Genomic DNA, 17,954 nt, shown 5'->3' on the forward strand with positions numbered 1-17,954 from the left:
GCACTTCTCTGAATTTGGCAGTGCAGTTCGCCAGCCAAGCAATATGTACCAAAATTCATATATTAGGGCGGTAAAGTGTTCATATAAATGCCTATATTAGTTAAAATAACATGATGCATCAAATTAGGGGAAATGCTTCAAGAATGTGTACATTAGGCAAAATTGCATACAAAATATGTATACCGGTACATATGTATATGTACAGTGGTACCTCCGTTTAAGAACAGTCCGGTTTAAGAACGATTCGGTTTACAAACTCCTCAAAACCGGAAATAGTGTCCTGGTTTGAAAACTTTACCTCGGTCTGAGAACGGAATCTGAACAGTGGAAGGGCACCAACACTGGGAGGCCTCATTAGGGAAAGTGCACCTTGGTATAAGAATGGACTTCCGGAATGGATTAAGTTCATAAACCAAGGTACCATTGTATTAGGAAAAACACACATTAAAATGCTGTTAAATTTTCATGAGGCTCTTTTTCCAGAAAAATCTGGATCTGATCTGGAGAGCTGAGTTTAAGATGGTAAAAATGAGAAACCGATTGAAATTGACATATTTGCCTATCCATAGTAGTGTTTCAGAACAGGGACAATGCAATTTTGCAGCGCTACAAACTGCTCACTTTTGGACCTGACCCCACATAACACCTGTACAGCCAACAGATTACCCTTGAGGGAATACAGCCACTTTCCCCTTCATGCTTCTCTTTTTTCCTGAAACCATCTTTCCTCTGAGCTTTCTGTGTTTTAGTTTTTGTTTATCACATACCTCTACACTGACCTGTGCTTGCTCCTGTATTCAGTTTAAATCACAGCCAGACTGACTCAATACTGTTTCTTCATAGAAGCTGGAATGTGAATTACAGTACTTTATTTCCTGAGTAGCTAAGCATTCTGAATCCTCACATTTAATTCAAATAATGATCATCAGATGATTTACCTTCATAAGTGCAATGCAGTACAGAGTACATTTAGTTCTCAGCAGTAATTGAGGAACATGATGCTAATTCATATTGTAAAACAGTGGCATTTTCTCTCTCTGCATTACTAAGGTGGTATGCATGCTAAGGTGGTGTACATTCAGCTATTATATAGAACAGTGAGAGCTTCCTCTCCATTACTATTACCATGGCAGTAGTCCTGAAGCAGCAGTTGTCATTTTGATATATGTATGCACTAATGTGGATTGAAGAGTCTCAGTCAAGTCAGTTGAGTGGTGAAAGTGAATAGCCCAGATGGAAACCAGTTACTATTCTAATAATGTTCCCTCCTAAGGATAAAATAAAGTACTGAAGAAGGGGACTGATTATTAAAACTAAGAAAATGTTATTGAAACAATGTGATTTGACACTGTGGAAGGAGGTATCCTTTTGTTATTATTTTTCTCTTGAAATGGAATCATAAGTGGATATGTATATGTATTTTGCCTACTAAACATTTCTTTTAACTATTAAGTGACAGCTGTATGTGCATCTGTTGCAGTAGTTGTTGGGAGCCAGTTTTTTCCCTTTCAGATACTGTTTAAAGTGCTACAGAAACCTGAAAACCTGGTTGATCAGAGACCACAGCAGGATAGAAAAATGATTATGTATATTATGGGTAATAATAGCTATGCAAGAGTGCTTCAGAATCTTGTAAAATTATCATATGTATGCAGCCTAATTTGCCATGGTTGCAGTGAGCAACTTTATTAAGCTAAAAGTACAAATTGTACAAAATACTTGGAGACTCTTTGATTCGTATGAGTCCCCAGGAAAAAGACATGTTTGAGGAAATGTTGGATTTTGCTGTTGTATAGATTTTTAAGAATATTTCATGAATGAATCTAATTGGGCATGAGAATGAATTTTATCTGTAGTGAGTCATATGAATTTAATTTCAGAATCTGAAATAGCACTGTAATGTACTTGAAACACTGCTTTTTTGGTAAATTGCAAGAATTATAAGATATATTAATTAACCCTGATATTGTAAAAGACAGCGGCATTGCAGATAGAAATATGTAGAGTGAATATTCTTTTGGAAGGTTTTCTGGATGCCGCATATAGTCCCAACTAGTGTGGAGTGCCCAGTGCTGCCCATAAATTTTTAGAAACCAAAAATATATTGTGATTTTTAAATGGATAGTATAATTTGTGAGTTTGGACCCATTGTGCCCCAAACTGGGTGAAATTACACCAAAGTCACATTTTTGTCCACCATTTTGATTCAAAATGGTGCCTGACTGAGATTTCTATCCCCATCTCGAGAATCTTCATGTTGAATTTGGTGAGAATATTTTGAGAGGCAATCAAACCTATGCTCACAAACAGACAAAGTCACACCAAAGTGATGCTTTGGTCAACCATTTTGATTCAAAATGGTGGCCAGCATCCAAATGGGGATAAAGGCCGCCTTATCCTGAGTTCAACCTTATACTGAGTTTGGCAACAGTATCTCAAGAGGCATCTGAACACATAGAAAACAAGCAGACAAACCATTTAGCAAAATACATACAATGGTACCTTGGGGTTACAAACACTTCAGGTTACAGACTCCGCTAACCCAGAAGTAGTACCTTGGGTTAAGAACTTTACCTCAGCATGAGAACAGAAATCTCACGGTGGTGGCACGGCGGCAGCGGGAGGCCCCATTAGCTAAAGTGGTACCTCAGGTTCAGAACGGTTTCAGGTTAAGAACGGACTTCTGGAACGAATTAAATTCATAACCAGAGGTACCACTGTAGTAGAGATAGAGAGCATTGTTGGTGACACTGAAATGGAAGAATCCCAGTACCTTTTGGAACCTCCATTGTTTAGCAGTGTAGTCTTCGCAGTTGTACCACCCCAGTTTTTAAGAAAAAAAATGATATCCCTTCCACAGAAAAGTCTGTAAATACCACATTAGAGTTTTCAAGCATTCTGTGCAGTGCTGTGAGTTCTGTGATTATCATTTGGAAGCAGATGTGGATCAGCCTTGTAGACCCATTAAGTTCTAGCAGTTATTTTGTCATTAAATCTGCTACAATAAAACGTTCCACTGTTCACCAAAATAAACCTTAAGGTTTTTATTGAAATAATACTGTTAAGCATAACTTGCTTTTTAAAAATCCTCTCATGACAGTAACGGAATTCAGAATGTAACTCAACATTATTTCTATCATCAACATTATGTTCCCGACTTTGGTTTACATCAAGAATGAAGGACCTCAGGCCCTGGGGTGACATGGGACCCTCCAAGCTTCTCTAGTTAGCCCTCAAGACTTCCCCAGATTTTGCACCTCCCTAGCCCTGTTCTGCACCCTCCTTAAGTGGTTGTTTCAAATGTTCCAAGGCTGATAAATAGAAAAGTAAAATAGTGTTTAATGTATTGTCTTGTGATCTGTCAGCTAAATAGTGGAATTGTTAGCTGTAATTTTTCCTTTCTTAGTATGTGTTGCTTGGAACGTGAACTGATTTTAACTTATTTTTGTTTCAGCTTTGGATACATCACAGTCCAAGCGAGATGGAGGATTCAAAAATACCTGGGGCTTTAATTGTTCAGACGAAAGTGAAGGAGATGCAGAAAAAGAGTAAGGATACCTTAATCTAGGCTACAGAAAGTAAAATGTGGAACGTTACAGTAATTAGAAAACTGAGCACCCCTTCATTTCTAATTCTCTAAAGTGGAAGTGTTATAGTGTCACTAATTCATACCCATAAGAGGGTCACATTCATGTAACGTTTTTCTCAGGCTACTTATTGCCTAATGATGTTACGGATTATTCCAGAAGCAAGTAGTAGGTGTCTTATTTTTTAATTTTTAATAACTAGAATCTCAGGGAATTAGTGCAGTTATGGAGCCTACCTAGCTCAGGTTAAAACAACCGAGTCAGGAACTTTTGAAATGTATTGAATAGCAAAAGAATTCAATTTTTTTTGGCACTTATTTTAGAATAAAAACACTTGAAGGTCATATAGAAACTTCATTACATGCATGCTGTTATGTGTCTCTTGAGATGGCTTTCCACCCTACCCTGTCCTGTTTACCTAAACTGAAGACTACTGTTTTGCAAATTTCTTAGTTTTGAGTCTTACAAAAATCTTCACTTGGAAAGTTTATAGACAACAAATTCTTCCATTCACGTATCTCCTACAACACTATATATTTATGGGAGTATATCATTTTTTGAATTTTACTGATTGGGGATGAGTGGTAGACTGACATTCAGCCTCCTTGCTTAATAGACTGGTGGAGAAGAGTTATGGAACAACTACTGGTAAGCAAGCTAATTATTTATGTTAACAGTATAATTTGATTTGGTCTCATGAACGTTTAAAAATACTAATACAATACCAGGGTGAAAAAGTGACAAGTGAAACATAACAACAGATACCTGGATCCCTCGCAAAGGATAGGCGATTCTTTTTCTCTCACAAATATCAAAGTCAGGTGTGTTCTATACCATATGACACTTTCCTCAGAGCGATAATCCTGTAAATAGGAAGACATTTATACTTATGAAGTTTGGCATTTGTGTGTATAGGCCAATGTACACAATGACTTCCTGATGTGTGCATATGGTAACATATGCTGTACATCTCAAGTGATTGCTTACACATTTTTCTTATATTAGGATTATTCCTTAAAAAAAAAAAGGTCATGTTTGAAGCAGTCGTGACATCCCCTTCTAATATACCACAGTTGGTACTCATTTTGGGTGCTTCAGTTCCAGAATAATAGTACTTATTTGTGCACTGTGCTGCTAATTAACAAAAAGAATTTTGTGTTTTTATTTTCAGTAACTTTCTCGCAGACTTCTTATGTTTGTGTTTGCTCTTGCCCAGGTTCTAGTGCTTCATTTCCACCATCCTTTTATTACTGCAATTATTTAGAAAAGAAAGGAACCTAAATCATAGCATAGATGCAGATAATTGTTTAGTATCAAAGTTTAGGAATAGTGGATGTTCTAGGCCCAAGTGGTTGTATCAACTGGATGTTGAAACCCAGTTTCTGTTGAGATAACGATGGAACCTTTTCCCAAGAATGCAAGAACTGACTTAGTAGGATGAGATCAGCATGTTTTTGCGCCCCCCCAAAAAAAGTCCGCTAAAAACTGAGCATGCTGTAGCCATGGAAGGTTGAGTGTCAGATAAAATAAAAGGGGTAGGGAGTGGAATGGCAGAATCCTGGACAGGAGCACTCTTACTGGGATACAAGGATGCATTTTTCTGCAGTTTCCACTTGTATTAATTATATTCTTCCCTTGTAAATGCAATGGATGTACTAACTCTGGGAGGAATACTATTTTTTCTAGGTACCTAGTATGGTGCCAAGAAGATTTACTGTATATTCCAAAAACAGAAGCACAACCTTCAGTGTGAAATACTTTGATCTACACACAAATGGTTAACAGCTACACATTTATTGATGAGAATCATATTTAGATTTACTGCTAAATTGTACTACCTCTTTACAAGCAAATGTTCTGGTTACAAAATTAGTTTCAGGTCTAGATCTCAAATTCTGTGTTTACTTAGAACAATGTCCATAAAATCCATACAAAAGTGGTACTGTGAAGCCATCTGCTAAAGTAATTCTACATATTACCAGGTTTGTAATACTATTGCTGACATTGTATGTCCCCCTGTCTTTTGTATACACTTTATTTTGAGGCAAACTAGCACCAAAATATTTTAGAGGAAAGTGTAAACCACATGATTGTTTAACAGATTGAGAAAACATTACTTAGACCTTTTTGCAGTAGTTGTTGAAACCCTGTTTGCTATTATTGAATTACAATATACATATTTTGTTTCCTGTTCTTTGCCTGTTAAGTGAAGCCAGTCTGCTGACTGTGGATGAGAGTGATGGAAGCTGCAGTCCCACTGGTGGGAAAAAAGTGAGTATTTATCAAATATAATGTACCTGAAAATGCATATTTTATATTTCACGTTGAGTGAAAGATTTCAGTATGTCACTTTAAAAAAAAGAAGTTCTAATATGAGGAGGTGACTGCTACAAACTCATGCAGTGTGTATGCCGCTAAAAAAAGAGCACACACATGCTTTCTTAAACTTTTATCAGCAACTTACTATATGGCCTTGAAGCTTTGGCAAAGTGAACTTTTCGCTTCTTGTGGTGTGTGTGTAAAAACAATAAACAATCATGATTGTTTTCCTGTAAAGCAACACAGTAACATAAGTTTCCTGTAAAGCAACACAGTAACATAAGTTTGCAACATAATTCATCTGACAACCAGTTTCATTTGTATTATTATCACAGGTGACAAATGTTTGTGTGGGAGTTCTGTTCCTGGCCCCCAAATGTGTTGGCAGAGTGTGCTTGACCCCATCCCCATCTCCTGTTCTTTCTTCTTCCAGGTCCAAAAAGACTCTTGTGTTGGCTGTAGGTGTTTGGAGGATTGAGAATATCTTAGTATTTGAAAGCTTAATAAAAATGTAAAATGTCTCCATCTGAGAGCTGCTGCTTTGTAGATTAAGTTTTTGCTAATTGTTTCAGGTGCTGCGATTTCACTCAGGAACTATTGGTGCCAGAGGTGATTCTATGAGAACATATGCTAGACGAAGCAAAATTGAACCTGGTGCTTTAAGAGTAACCCCAATTGGACTCAACATGTTGGGAAGCAGCAAGAAATTGAGGTATAGTGATTCCTAATATACTAAAAATTATTTAGTAAATGGCTTGTTTCTGGGAGAAATAGTGATTGTGAGAATTCTGCTTGTGAAAGGACCTTAAGTTTGTTACACTTGCACCTTTCGAAAATAGATTTAGATGCTCTATTTGTAATATCCAAGTGTTGTTATGGACTAAGACCTGGGATCTTGACTATGATGGACTATGATGCTCTATGGAGAAGAAGGATTGTACCCACTAGTTGCAAATAACTCATCATTTCTTGTTGCAGCTGGCTAATCAAAAGCGTCAGTGTAACTATGATTAGGTAGCATAGTGGAAGTGCTGATTCAGGTATCACTTAGAAAGTGAAGTAATGGAGGAATTTCTCTAAGCAGACTTATAATTCTTTCCATGCTGTGAATTTTAACATTTTTTTCTTACCTGTTTTTTTCTGTTTGCAGTGAAAATGTTCAAAATATTCCTTGTTCCGCAACAGTAGTACAAGCTAGACGCTGTCACCATGCTCATGCACAAGCATCTTTAGTAAAAACAGCAGCACAAAGGTAAGACTTAAAGGACATACTTAATTTCTCTCATGAAAAAAACAGCTTTGTACGCTGTGGGTCTTTCTTTAAATATCTGCTTAGAACTGAGTAGTGTTGGGGGGGGGACGGACCATGCACACCTCTGTGGGGAAAGAGTTCCACAACTTGGAACCACCATAGAAAAGGCCTTGTCTATAGCGCCAATGAACCAAATTGTCCTAAGAGGTGGGCACATGAGTAGTGCCTCTGAGGCAGGTCTCAGTGCCCAGGCAAGTTCATATAGGTGAAGGTGGTCCTTCAAATAATGATCCCAAATAATTTAGGGCTTTAAAACCAAAACCAGCGTTTTGATTTGGGCTCAGAAACTGGTAACCAGTGCAGCTGGTACAGAATCAGTGCCATACTCTGTTAATCTTGCTCCCACTTACAGGGCAGCAGTATTCTTCACCAGTTGAAGCTTCCAAAATGTCTTCAAAGGTGCCCTTGTTGATTGCATTACAGTAGTCTCACTTAAGGCATGGCTTTGAGGCAGGGCCTGATATCTCTAACTAAGATTATAGGTGGCAAATCAACTGAAGTTGAGGAAAGGCACTCCTAGTCAAATATCCCACCTGTGCTTCCACAGTGAGTGTTGAGGACAGGAGAAGCCCCATTGGTAGTATAATTGTGCTGATTCCTCCTTCCAGATTGGCTGGTTTTCTAACCCGGAGCTTCATCTTGTTTTTCCCTTATGCAAATCCAAGAGTATACGAACAGCTAAAGGCTTGCATTAAATGCGCACAACAAAAACAGGTTGGGTGTAGACTTGCGAAACACTACTTGATAGGAAAAAGGATCTATCAGAAAATATTACAGACCTTACAAAAATGTAGAAACTTTGAAAAAGGGTAGTGCTGCCATAGTGGGTTCATCATGTGCTGAAACAGCACAAAAGTCACTTAGATTATCTGAGACTTTAAATTGTATGTATTGCAACCAGTCTAAGAGGTTCTAGAATATTTTGTTCCTTATCTGGCTAGAGGCTAAGATAGAGTAAGCGAATTAGGGTCTTTTCTAGACCAAGTAAGTGGTACGTAGTATAACTGCATGGCGCCCAATGAGTTGTACTTCTAAGGCAGCCACAATGAAGCTTCACTGGGGAATAAAGACACCACATCTCTGTCATCTTTTACTTACTTCTTTCCTACTTGTATTATTTATGGGTCAACTCATACACGGAAATCTCCATTGTTGAAGCTTTGAGTGTTCACCAGCTTGCAGTATTTAGACTCATTTAACAATCCAGAAGAAGAAATATTTTGAGCACTGAAGGTCCACCAAGCACAGTCTGCTTACTGTGTCTGTGGTGTAGGCTTTTCATCTATACCTTTCCTTACCCTGATTGAATCACAAATTTGGATATTATATAATAATATGCCAGGTCCTGAACTTGTTAACCACACTTGAGCCTTAATCTAAAGTCTGACCCTGTGAACCTCAGATATGGGGGCGGGAGGGCAGCAGTGGCATGGAAATTTGATAAATAAAATAAAAATGTTTCTTATTTAAAGTCTGGTTGATTGTGCAGTCTTCCTACTGCACCATGGGTTTTAATAGTGCATTTCTTAAGGAATCAAGGTTTGGACTTTGAGGGAAAGAGTTTTGCTTTCCTTGATGAGGTTTTTTGTGAGACAGAAGCTCTCAAACTTTATGTGGAGGATGGAGATGAAGTAATAGAATATTCCCTCCTCTTCTTATATATATTTTTAGAAACTAAAATAAAGTTAACAGCCCTCATGTACCTCCGCGCCACAATTCCATGCTTATACCATGTAAATAATGCAGTCAGACATTAAGTTTGTAAATAGTTTAAAATTTAGGTAACTACTCCCTATCTTAACAGATTTTCCCAAAGTGAGCCATGGGTAGCAGGTGGTGAGGGGACAACGCTGTCATTTGCACCACAGTATTCTGTTTTTATGGGACCCGGGTGGCACTGTGGGTTAAACCACAGAGCCTAGGACTTGCCGATCAGAAGGTCGCCGGATCGAATCCCCGCGACGGGGTGAGCTCCCGTTGCTTGGTCCTTCTCCTGCCAACCTAGCAATTCGAAAGCACCTCAAAGTGCAAGTAGATCAATAGGTACCACTCTGGCGGGAAGGTAAACGGTGTTTCCTTGCGCTGCTCTGGTTCACCAGAATCGGCTTAGTCATGCTGGTCACATGACCTGGAACTGTATGCCGACTCCCTCAGCCAATAAAGCGAGATGAGCGCCGCAACCCCACAGTCGGCCACGACTGGACCTAATGTTCAGGGGTCCCTTTACCTTTACCCTGTTTGTATACTGAGGGGAAATTGTTACCGTATCCTACCAAAATACAGTTGAGTGGTGTAAGATCCCCAAACTTCTTAGGCGACAATAATAATAATAATAATAATAATAAATAATAAAAAATTGTTTTATTTATATCCCGCCCTCCCCAGCCGAAGCCGGGCTCAGGGCGGCTAACAACAATAAAACAGCACAAAAGTACAACACAAACAACATTCTAAAATCATTCATTATAAAATTAATTCAAATCAAGCCACTGGCAACCATTGGGCCAGAGCTCCGCGAAGATTGCCGAGGGAGGGAGTCAGGCTGTGCCCTGGCCAAAGGCCTGGTGGAACAGCTCTGTCTTGCAGGCCCTGCGGAAAGATGTCAAGTCCCGCAGGGCCCTAGTCTCTTGTGACAGAGTGTTCCACCAGATCGGAGCCACAGCCGAAAAAGCCCTGGCTCTAGTTGAGGCCAGCCTAACCTCTCTGTGGCCTGGGACCTTCAAGATGTTTTTATTTGAAGACCGTAAGTTTCTCTGTGGGACATACCAGGAGAGGCGGTCCCGTAGGTACGAGGGTCCTAGGCTGTATAGGGCTTTAAAGGTTAAAACCAGCACCTTAAACCTGATCCTGTACTCCACCAGGAGCCAGCGCAGCTGGTGTAGCACCGGGTGAATGTGATCTTGCAGCGAAGACCCCATAAGGAGTCTCGCTGCAGCATTCTGCACCCGCTGGAGTTTCTGGGTCAGTCTCAAGGGCAGCCCCACGTAGAGCAAGTTACAATAATCCAGTCTGGAGGTGACCGTCGCGTGGATCACAGTGGCTAGGTCAGGGCGAGAGAGGTAAGGAGCCAACTGCTTAGCTTGGAGGAGATGGAAAAATGCCGCCTTTGTTATAGCTGCAATCTGTGCCTCCATGGAAAGGGAGGTGTCGAAGATTACACCCAAACTCTTAACGGACGGTGCTGGCACTAATTGTGCCCCCGCAAGAGATGGGAGTTGCCCCCCCAATCCCATATCGTCCCGTCCCAGCCACAGGACCTCTGTCTTCGAAGGATTTAGCTTCAACCGGCTCCCACGTAACCATCCAGCCACAGCTTCCAAACATCTGGTCAGTGTGTCTGGGGCCGAGTCAGGATGGCCATCCATCAACAGATAGAGTTGGGTGTCATCAGCATTCTGATGGCAACCCAGCCCAAAACTCCAGACAAGCTGGGCGAGGGGGCATATAAAGATGTTGAAAAGCATCGGGGAGAGTATCGCACCCTGAGGTACTCCACACACCAAGGAGTGGCGCGATGACAATCCCCCCCCCAAGCGCCACCCTCTGTCCCCGACCAGAGAGAAACGAGCGCAGCCATTGAAGGACTGTGCCCTGGATCCCCACGTCAGCAATAGTCCACCAGTTACTTAGTTTCACCTGTGTACTGTAACAAGTGCTCCCAGACAACTTGGGATATGTCCACGACTTATTTGCCATATGCATAGTGCTTACCATCAAAGCCTTCAATATATGTTTTCCTGTTGCTTGTTCTTGTTACTTAGGATTGGAGTCTAACTTGGTCATGCTTAGAATAGACTCGCTGAAATCTATGACTTGTTAGTTATGACTAACTTAAATTACATTGGTTTAAATAGATCTATTCTAGGCATGACCAAGCCTGGATTCAACCCACAGAAAAGCAGAGTGAAACATTCAGAGTGAAACTTTTCTTTTCCAAATGATATATTCCTAATAAGAATTTCAGTAAGATTAACAAAATTTATCTTCTCTTGAAATTAAGACGGAATCCCCAAATTTGCATCATATATTGCTTTTGTGACTTGAGGTTTGGTTACATATGCAGCTCGAATGCCATATTTAGAAAGGTTTTTAAAAGTTTTTTATGAAGAGGCAAAGGGATTAAAAAAAATTAAAACAGCAACTTTGTCAAATGTGAATACATCTTTGCCAGACATTTTGGAATAGAAGTGTTACTTTGTTCAGATTTTTAAAATGCTAAATAGCTGGCTTAGAAACAAGGTATGTAGAGGTTAAGGGAAAGGAAACTGACAAAGTACGGTGCAAGTCTTTGAAAAAGGATGCAGATGTAGAAAGCAGGGGCTGAAAAGATGAGACAAGATGGGAACTAAACAAAATAAAGATGGTAAAGCCTGGTAATAAGATGGGGATGTTGAGGCTCAAATGGGCCTACTCCATTGTGCCTAATTATTTAAACCTATTTTTACCAAACTTTTCTACAAACCCAACCATGTGAACATGTGGGCCTTGCTGCCCTCCATGGACATTCATTTACATGCTTTCTTCATATTATATAAACACAATAGATTGATTGTCCCCCTTTCTCTTTCTTTTCCCCACTTTTTAATAACACTAAGGAATTATTTAGACCTGGAAGAAGGCAGATTCATGTGAGACCTGAATAGGAAGTTTAGAGACAGTTGCTTGAATGTGATCTGGTGCATGACACCATATGGCCTAGATGCTGCTGCATCATAAAATCTCCTTTGTATGTGTTCCCACTATTTAGTGGACATCTCGCTAGGATCATCTTCATAGTTTGGCCTTTAAATTCTTAGCAAAAGGGACTCAATGGTTATACAATAGTGTTAATGAATGTTTGTTATACGGTTATTTAAATAACCTTACAGAACTATAACATGCTGACACAATACATTCAGTTATATTCTGACATATATTCTATAGAGCATTATGCCAGTAACTGTTGACAGACCTGGAATGATACGGTATTAAGCAGCTAAAAAGTGTGATCTTTTTTGGCAAATTTAGATGCTAAGTGCTACTTACAACAAAGAGTTCAAATTTAAATTGAATATTGGATATCCAGATACAGATTTCTTTTTTCAAATCTACTGATGTTCTACAAATTAAGGGCTTTGTATCTTATTATATTTTTCTCTTTCATATTTTAAGCAATCTGGATCGAAAGGAAAGGTAAGCTCAATGGTGATATGAGCATGGTAATAAAAATGTGGTGGAAATAATGAAGTTGTGTCTCATAGCTAAATCCACACTAGCAAGCTTAATGGTCAACATTGATGGAAAAACTATTTTGCTAGAATAACAATTGGTGTGTTACCACTCATTTAGCTGTAATGATTTTTTGTTTTGTTTAAATTGGTGTGTTTTCTTGACTAAATACCTGTGATACATGTATGCGTACATCTTTGTGTACTACATATGTCCATCTATGTAGCACAGGCATTAAGGCAGCAACCTAAGCTCCACTTAACTGGAAGTAAGCACCATTGAATTAAATAGGACTTTGTGAAGACTTTGTTAGGATTGCACTTTTAGTCAAGAAAACAGTGTTCTATGACATGCTAATTTAAATGGAAATTCCAGTGTAGCAAAATGGGTAGCAATATCTTAAATGCAAGATCTTGATTGCTGGTTGTGGTGGGTGGAGAAGGAGAAATGTGTCTCCATTGAGATTGGACAGAGGAGGACATTAGCCAGGGCAAACATGCAGGAGGTTTGGAGCAAGAGAAGGTATGGCTTCAGAAGGAAGGTAAGCGAACTTGGGACATCTTACATCCTTGTGATCTAGCTCCAAGCCCACACCCATTCTTTAGATTATTATTATTGGGACCACCAAAATGGCATTATTGCTGGTAAATGCAAAACTGACTGCCAGTAAAAAATCTGCCTTCCATATGTTAATAGAAGTGGCAGCTAACCAGAGCCGCATTAGAGACTTGGCTGAATGATTCAGAGGGCTTGGTTTTGTCCTATATTATCCTGGACTGCTACTCTATCCAGCACTTGACGTGTAGATCACCAGGGTGGGTATAGAAAGTGTTGCAGTCACTTTTTAGGTATTTTTTTTGTCTTTTACAATCATTCGGTGTTAATTTTTAAAGCCAGAAACTGCATGGGTCCCACTACGTAAGGGGTAGTGTCTTGCCATGCCACCCTTCATGTCAGTTACCGTATTTTTCGCCCCATAGGGCGCACCGGCCCATAGGGCGCACCTAGTTTTTTTGGGGGGGAAATAAAGGGGAAAAAAATATTTCCCCCCCAGGTGCGGGGCTGGGGCGGGGGAAGCCCGAGCTCCCAGAACAGGCTGCTATCCCAAGCCTAGGGAGCCCGGCGGGAAGTCGTGCCAGTCTCCCCAGGCTTGCGGATATCTGCCCGAAGCCCGGGGCGCGCTGAGCTCAGCGCCTCCCAGGCTTCGGGATGCAGGCAGCTCTCCGCAAGAGGTGGAAGCCCAGCAGGAACTCACGCGGGCTCACAAGGCTTGCGAATAGCTTCCTGAAGCCTGGAGAGCGAGAGGGGTCGGTGCGCACCGACCCCTCTCGCTCTCCAGGCTTCAGCGAAAGTCTGCATTCGCTCCATAGGACACACACACATTTCCCCTTCATTTTTGGAGGGGAAAAAGTGCATCCTATAGGGCGAAAAATACGGCAATATCAATAAGGGCAGTCCTTGCTCTAGATCTCCTGATGGGAGATAGGCCATTCTGTGAGACCATGAGCTGGGCCTATTCTGTAGTTATTGAGGCAGTTCTCTTTCTACTATGGGAATTTCACATTCACAGATGTTTCAACCTTGATAGGATTTAGAAAGAAGCAGCATTTTAGTATGTGAGCAGAGGTGCCTTGGTCGGTGCGGTGGAGCCTTTACACTAGCATCCTAGAGGTGGGGGTGAGATAGTGTGTTGGTGCAAGAAACCATTGGAGCCATTCTGCAAGTTGTTTCTTTACATAATTTATATAAGTGTGTGTGTGTGTGTGTGTGTGCGTGCGTGTGTGTAGTTGGATTATAAGCAGAACTGATTTGCAACATTGTGTTTTCTGCTTTAGATTTATTTAAAGCAGTATATGAAACAAATTGTTGGGACGCGGGTGGCGCTGTGGGTTAAACCACTGAGCCTAGGGGTGGCCGATCAGAAGGTCGACGGTTCGAATCCCTGCGACGGGGTGAGCTCCCATTCCTCGGTCCCATCTCCTGCCAACCTAGCAGTTCGAAAGCACGTCAAAGTGCAAATAGATAAATAGGTACCGCTCCTTCGGGAAGGTAAACGGCGTTTCCGTGTGCTGCTCTGGTTCGCCAGAAGGGCTTAGTCATGCTGGCCACATGACCCGGAAGCTGTCTGTGGACAAACGCCAGCTCCCTCGGCCTACAGAGCGAGATGAACGCGCAACCCCAGAGTCGGTCACGACTGGACCTAATGGTCAGGGGTCCAAAAAAATATATAATTGAAACAAATATACACAATATTACTCTTCTTTTTAAAAAATAATATTTATTGGGATTTCAAAAACAAAAAAATTCATAAAAGACAATGAAAAATATAAAGAAAAAAAGAAAAAAGAGAAAAAACATACAAAATGCAAAGTATATAAAAAAGAATATATATATATATATATATATATATATATATATATATATGCAGGTTTTGGTGTTTTCGGGTATCTTCCCGTGTAAGAGTTGGGGTGTCTAGGCGACGTTTCGACGAGGTCTCACTCGTCATCTTCAGGCTGGTGCTTTCGGCTTCTTGTTACTAGAACAGAGCAGGATCTCAGTGTTTGAGTTCCTATAAATACTGTTGAGGGGGTGTGGTGTATAGCCTCCAACGTTCTGGGCAGAGAGGAAGTTCCCAGGTTATTGTGCCTTTTCTTCTTTTGTTCATTAATTACTTGAGGGATATCTTGAGTGATTTCTTGAGTGATATTCTGAGTACCACTTAGGAGGGTCATTAGGTGTGGATTAGTTGCTAAAGCTTTCGTGTCTTGACCTCTTGAGCTTGTGAACACCCTCACAACATGAACAAGCGTGACGACACGTCCCGCCTGCCAGACATCTGGAAATTAGCCCTCCCCACAAAAACCGACACCAGAACCAGAGGCACACAGAACGCCATCTCCAATCAACCACACCAGACCCAAACCCAGACCCTCTCCACAGATAAATTACAGATACCATCCAGTAGCCAAACCATAGTGGCACCTCCGGATGCTGCACCCCCCTGCAATCCCTACACAGATCTGGCTGGCACAGGGCACAAAACCACAGCTCGCCCCTATACACGAAGCCAAGCCAGAGCACAACTAAGTGCAGTACAGCCATCTTCTCAGAAAAACTCTTCTCAGAAAAACTCAGAAAAACTCTTCACAAGCTCAAGAGGTCAAGACACGAAAGCTTTAGCAACTAATCCACACCTAATGACCCTCCTAAGTGGTACTCAGAATATCACTCAAGAAATCACTCAAGATATCCCTCAAGTAATTAATGAACAAAAGAAGAAAAGGCACAATAACCTGGGAACTTCCTCTCTGCCCAGAACGTTGGAGGCTATACACCACACCCCCTCAACAGTATTTATAGGAACTCAAACACTGAGATCCTGCTCTGTTCTAGTAACAAGAAGCCGAAAGCACCAGCCTGAAGATGACGAGTGAGACCTCGTCGAAACGTCGCCTAGACACCCCAACTCTTACACGGGAAGATACCCGAAAACACCAAAACCTGCATTCCTGTACCCGTGAAAATCTACGAAAGCATATATATATATATATATATATACACACACACACACACACACACACACATACATACACACTTAAAAACAAATTTATCCTTCCGTGTCTTACATTTCATATACACAATATTACTTTGTTACAGAAAAGTACATGTTTGATTTGCTTTTTCACTTATGTAGGAAGAGAGTATAGTGGGGGGAAATAGCATTTTTTCTTTATAAATTTTCATTAGTCAGAGTTCTTTCTGCCAGGAAAAGTGCAGTTTTGATTTTTATTCTGAGGATATTTATCTTATACATTTTATAATAAGGACAGAACATTACTGCACCTTCCTTATACATGGGAGCTGCTTTCTTTTATGCATGTGGATATGTGTTAAAAATGAGAGGGCAGTTAAAAAAAAACATATAAAAAGGGAGAAAGAAAAGAAAAGTGAATAGAAAATGAGTAGAAAATGAGTAAAAATGTAGTGGTATTGTTGAAATGGAGGCTTGAATATGTAGTTTAAAAGGGTATTGGTGAGGGTCCCTGCGTCAAGGCTAAGACAGCAGTCCCTGGAAGTGGCCTCTGAAGGTTCAGGCCTCCTTTGTGGGTGCCGCCCTTACAATTCTTAATAAAATAATTTATTTAATAAAAAGGGGATAAAAAATAAAAATCCCAGTCTTAGGATCCTTGTTGTGCCCGTCTCTGGCAGCCAGCAGCACCCACATGCCAGCAAGTGAAGGTCTTCGCCATGCCTTGGCTTTCCTGGGTGAACCCCAGCATGCAATTCCCAGTTGGGCTCCTGGTTGCTCTTTTTGCACCAACTGCCAGGAAGGTCATTTCGGGGCTGGGGCTGGGCCAGGCCACGCACACTTCCTTATGGCCTCCCTGTCTCTCCCGGTCCCCTCCTACCTTTCTCCCTTGGTGGTTGCTACGGCAGCGATGGCAATCGGTGGGTGCTTGGCTGGGGTGGGGGTGGGCCACTCTGCTTTGTTTTTAGTTCAACTCTGGAGCCTCTGGGCCCTGGAGCTCCCCTGAGTTGTCGCTGGGGCAATCTTGGCCGCAATGGGGTTGAGATTGTCAGGAAGCCCGGGGGGCTCTCTGTGTGGCCTCTTTGGTTTCTGTGGTGAGCACCCCGACTCTTCTTGGATCATGGTGGCGGCAGTGGCTGTATTGGTGGCACAGGGACCAGTCAGGCAGTTCAGCTGATGCTGCTCAGAAGCTCTGCGGGGCTGTGACGTTTGCCATCTTGCCTCGCCGGAAGTGGTAATTTATGTGACTTGTTAATGGAATTAAACAATTTTATTCGAGAATTTATTCTAACCACCCCTGCTGGTATTAAGCTGAATGAATTTATCCTGTGGCCAGAAATCACAACATGTGCACTATGGACATGATGTCATATGTCTTGTACATTACTTCTTTAGATGTTGGACAATTATTAAATATGAGAAAGTTTCAAGCAGGAATTCTGTTAAATCACTTAAGTGGTTTGAGGTAGAAACTTCAATAGAGCCAGCTATATAAACATGTGTATCTTGCAAATAAAAAGATATGAAGTATTAAAGGCTGTGTCAGATACACAGTCACAAGAGAAAACAGCCACATTTTATGCATTGTATTGAGTGAAAACATCCAGAAGCTTGATAAAACAGCATATAACTTTCTGCATCCATAATAGATCAGTTGCATATTGGCCACTTCCCACAGTGGACCTGCAACCTGGTCTCACTTTACATATACTATCGCAACATACCATGTGTAGAGAGAATAAATAAATAAAACACACACACCAAGTGGGTTTTCCTTACTTCCTGGGCTCTGAGAAGGTTGCGGGAGACCCTTATCAGGCTCTGGTAAGTAAGCATTTGGAAAATTAACAAGTATTTGGAAAATTAAAGATATGCTGCACATAATCAAATTTTAGCTGGGCTTATATCAAGTCAGTAGTAGTTGCAACAATACAGTGGTGCCCCGCAAGACGAATGCCTCGCAAGACGAAAAACTCGCTAGACGAAAGGGTTTTTCGGT

At 41.0% G+C, this 17,954-nt stretch overlaps 1 protein-coding gene across 3 annotated transcripts in view; it reads left to right on the top strand.

Annotated features, from left to right (window-relative positions):
• The window catches only part of SENP6 (SUMO specific peptidase 6), a 73,880-nt gene that overhangs the window by 29,953 nt on the left and 25,973 nt on the right, over window positions 1-17,954 (top strand). For 2 of the 3 annotated variants that reach the window (XM_081187337.1, XM_081187335.1), the window contains exons 2-6: window positions 3,455-3,548; window positions 5,795-5,858; window positions 6,479-6,618; window positions 7,057-7,158; window positions 12,370-12,390. In XM_081187337.1, coding sequence (XP_081043463.1) covers window positions 3,455-3,548; window positions 5,795-5,858; window positions 6,479-6,618; window positions 7,057-7,158; window positions 12,370-12,390 — 421 coding nt within the window. The remainder of the gene's footprint in view (window positions 1-3,454; window positions 3,549-5,794; window positions 5,859-6,478; window positions 6,619-7,056; window positions 7,159-12,369; window positions 12,391-17,954) is intronic. The other variant, XM_081187336.1, reaches the window with a different exon arrangement.

This window comes from Podarcis bocagei (genome assembly GCF_964188305.1).
Source record: "Podarcis bocagei genome assembly, chromosome: 3".
In the NCBI taxonomy this organism is placed as follows: Eukaryota; Metazoa; Chordata; class Lepidosauria; order Squamata; family Lacertidae; genus Podarcis; species Podarcis bocagei.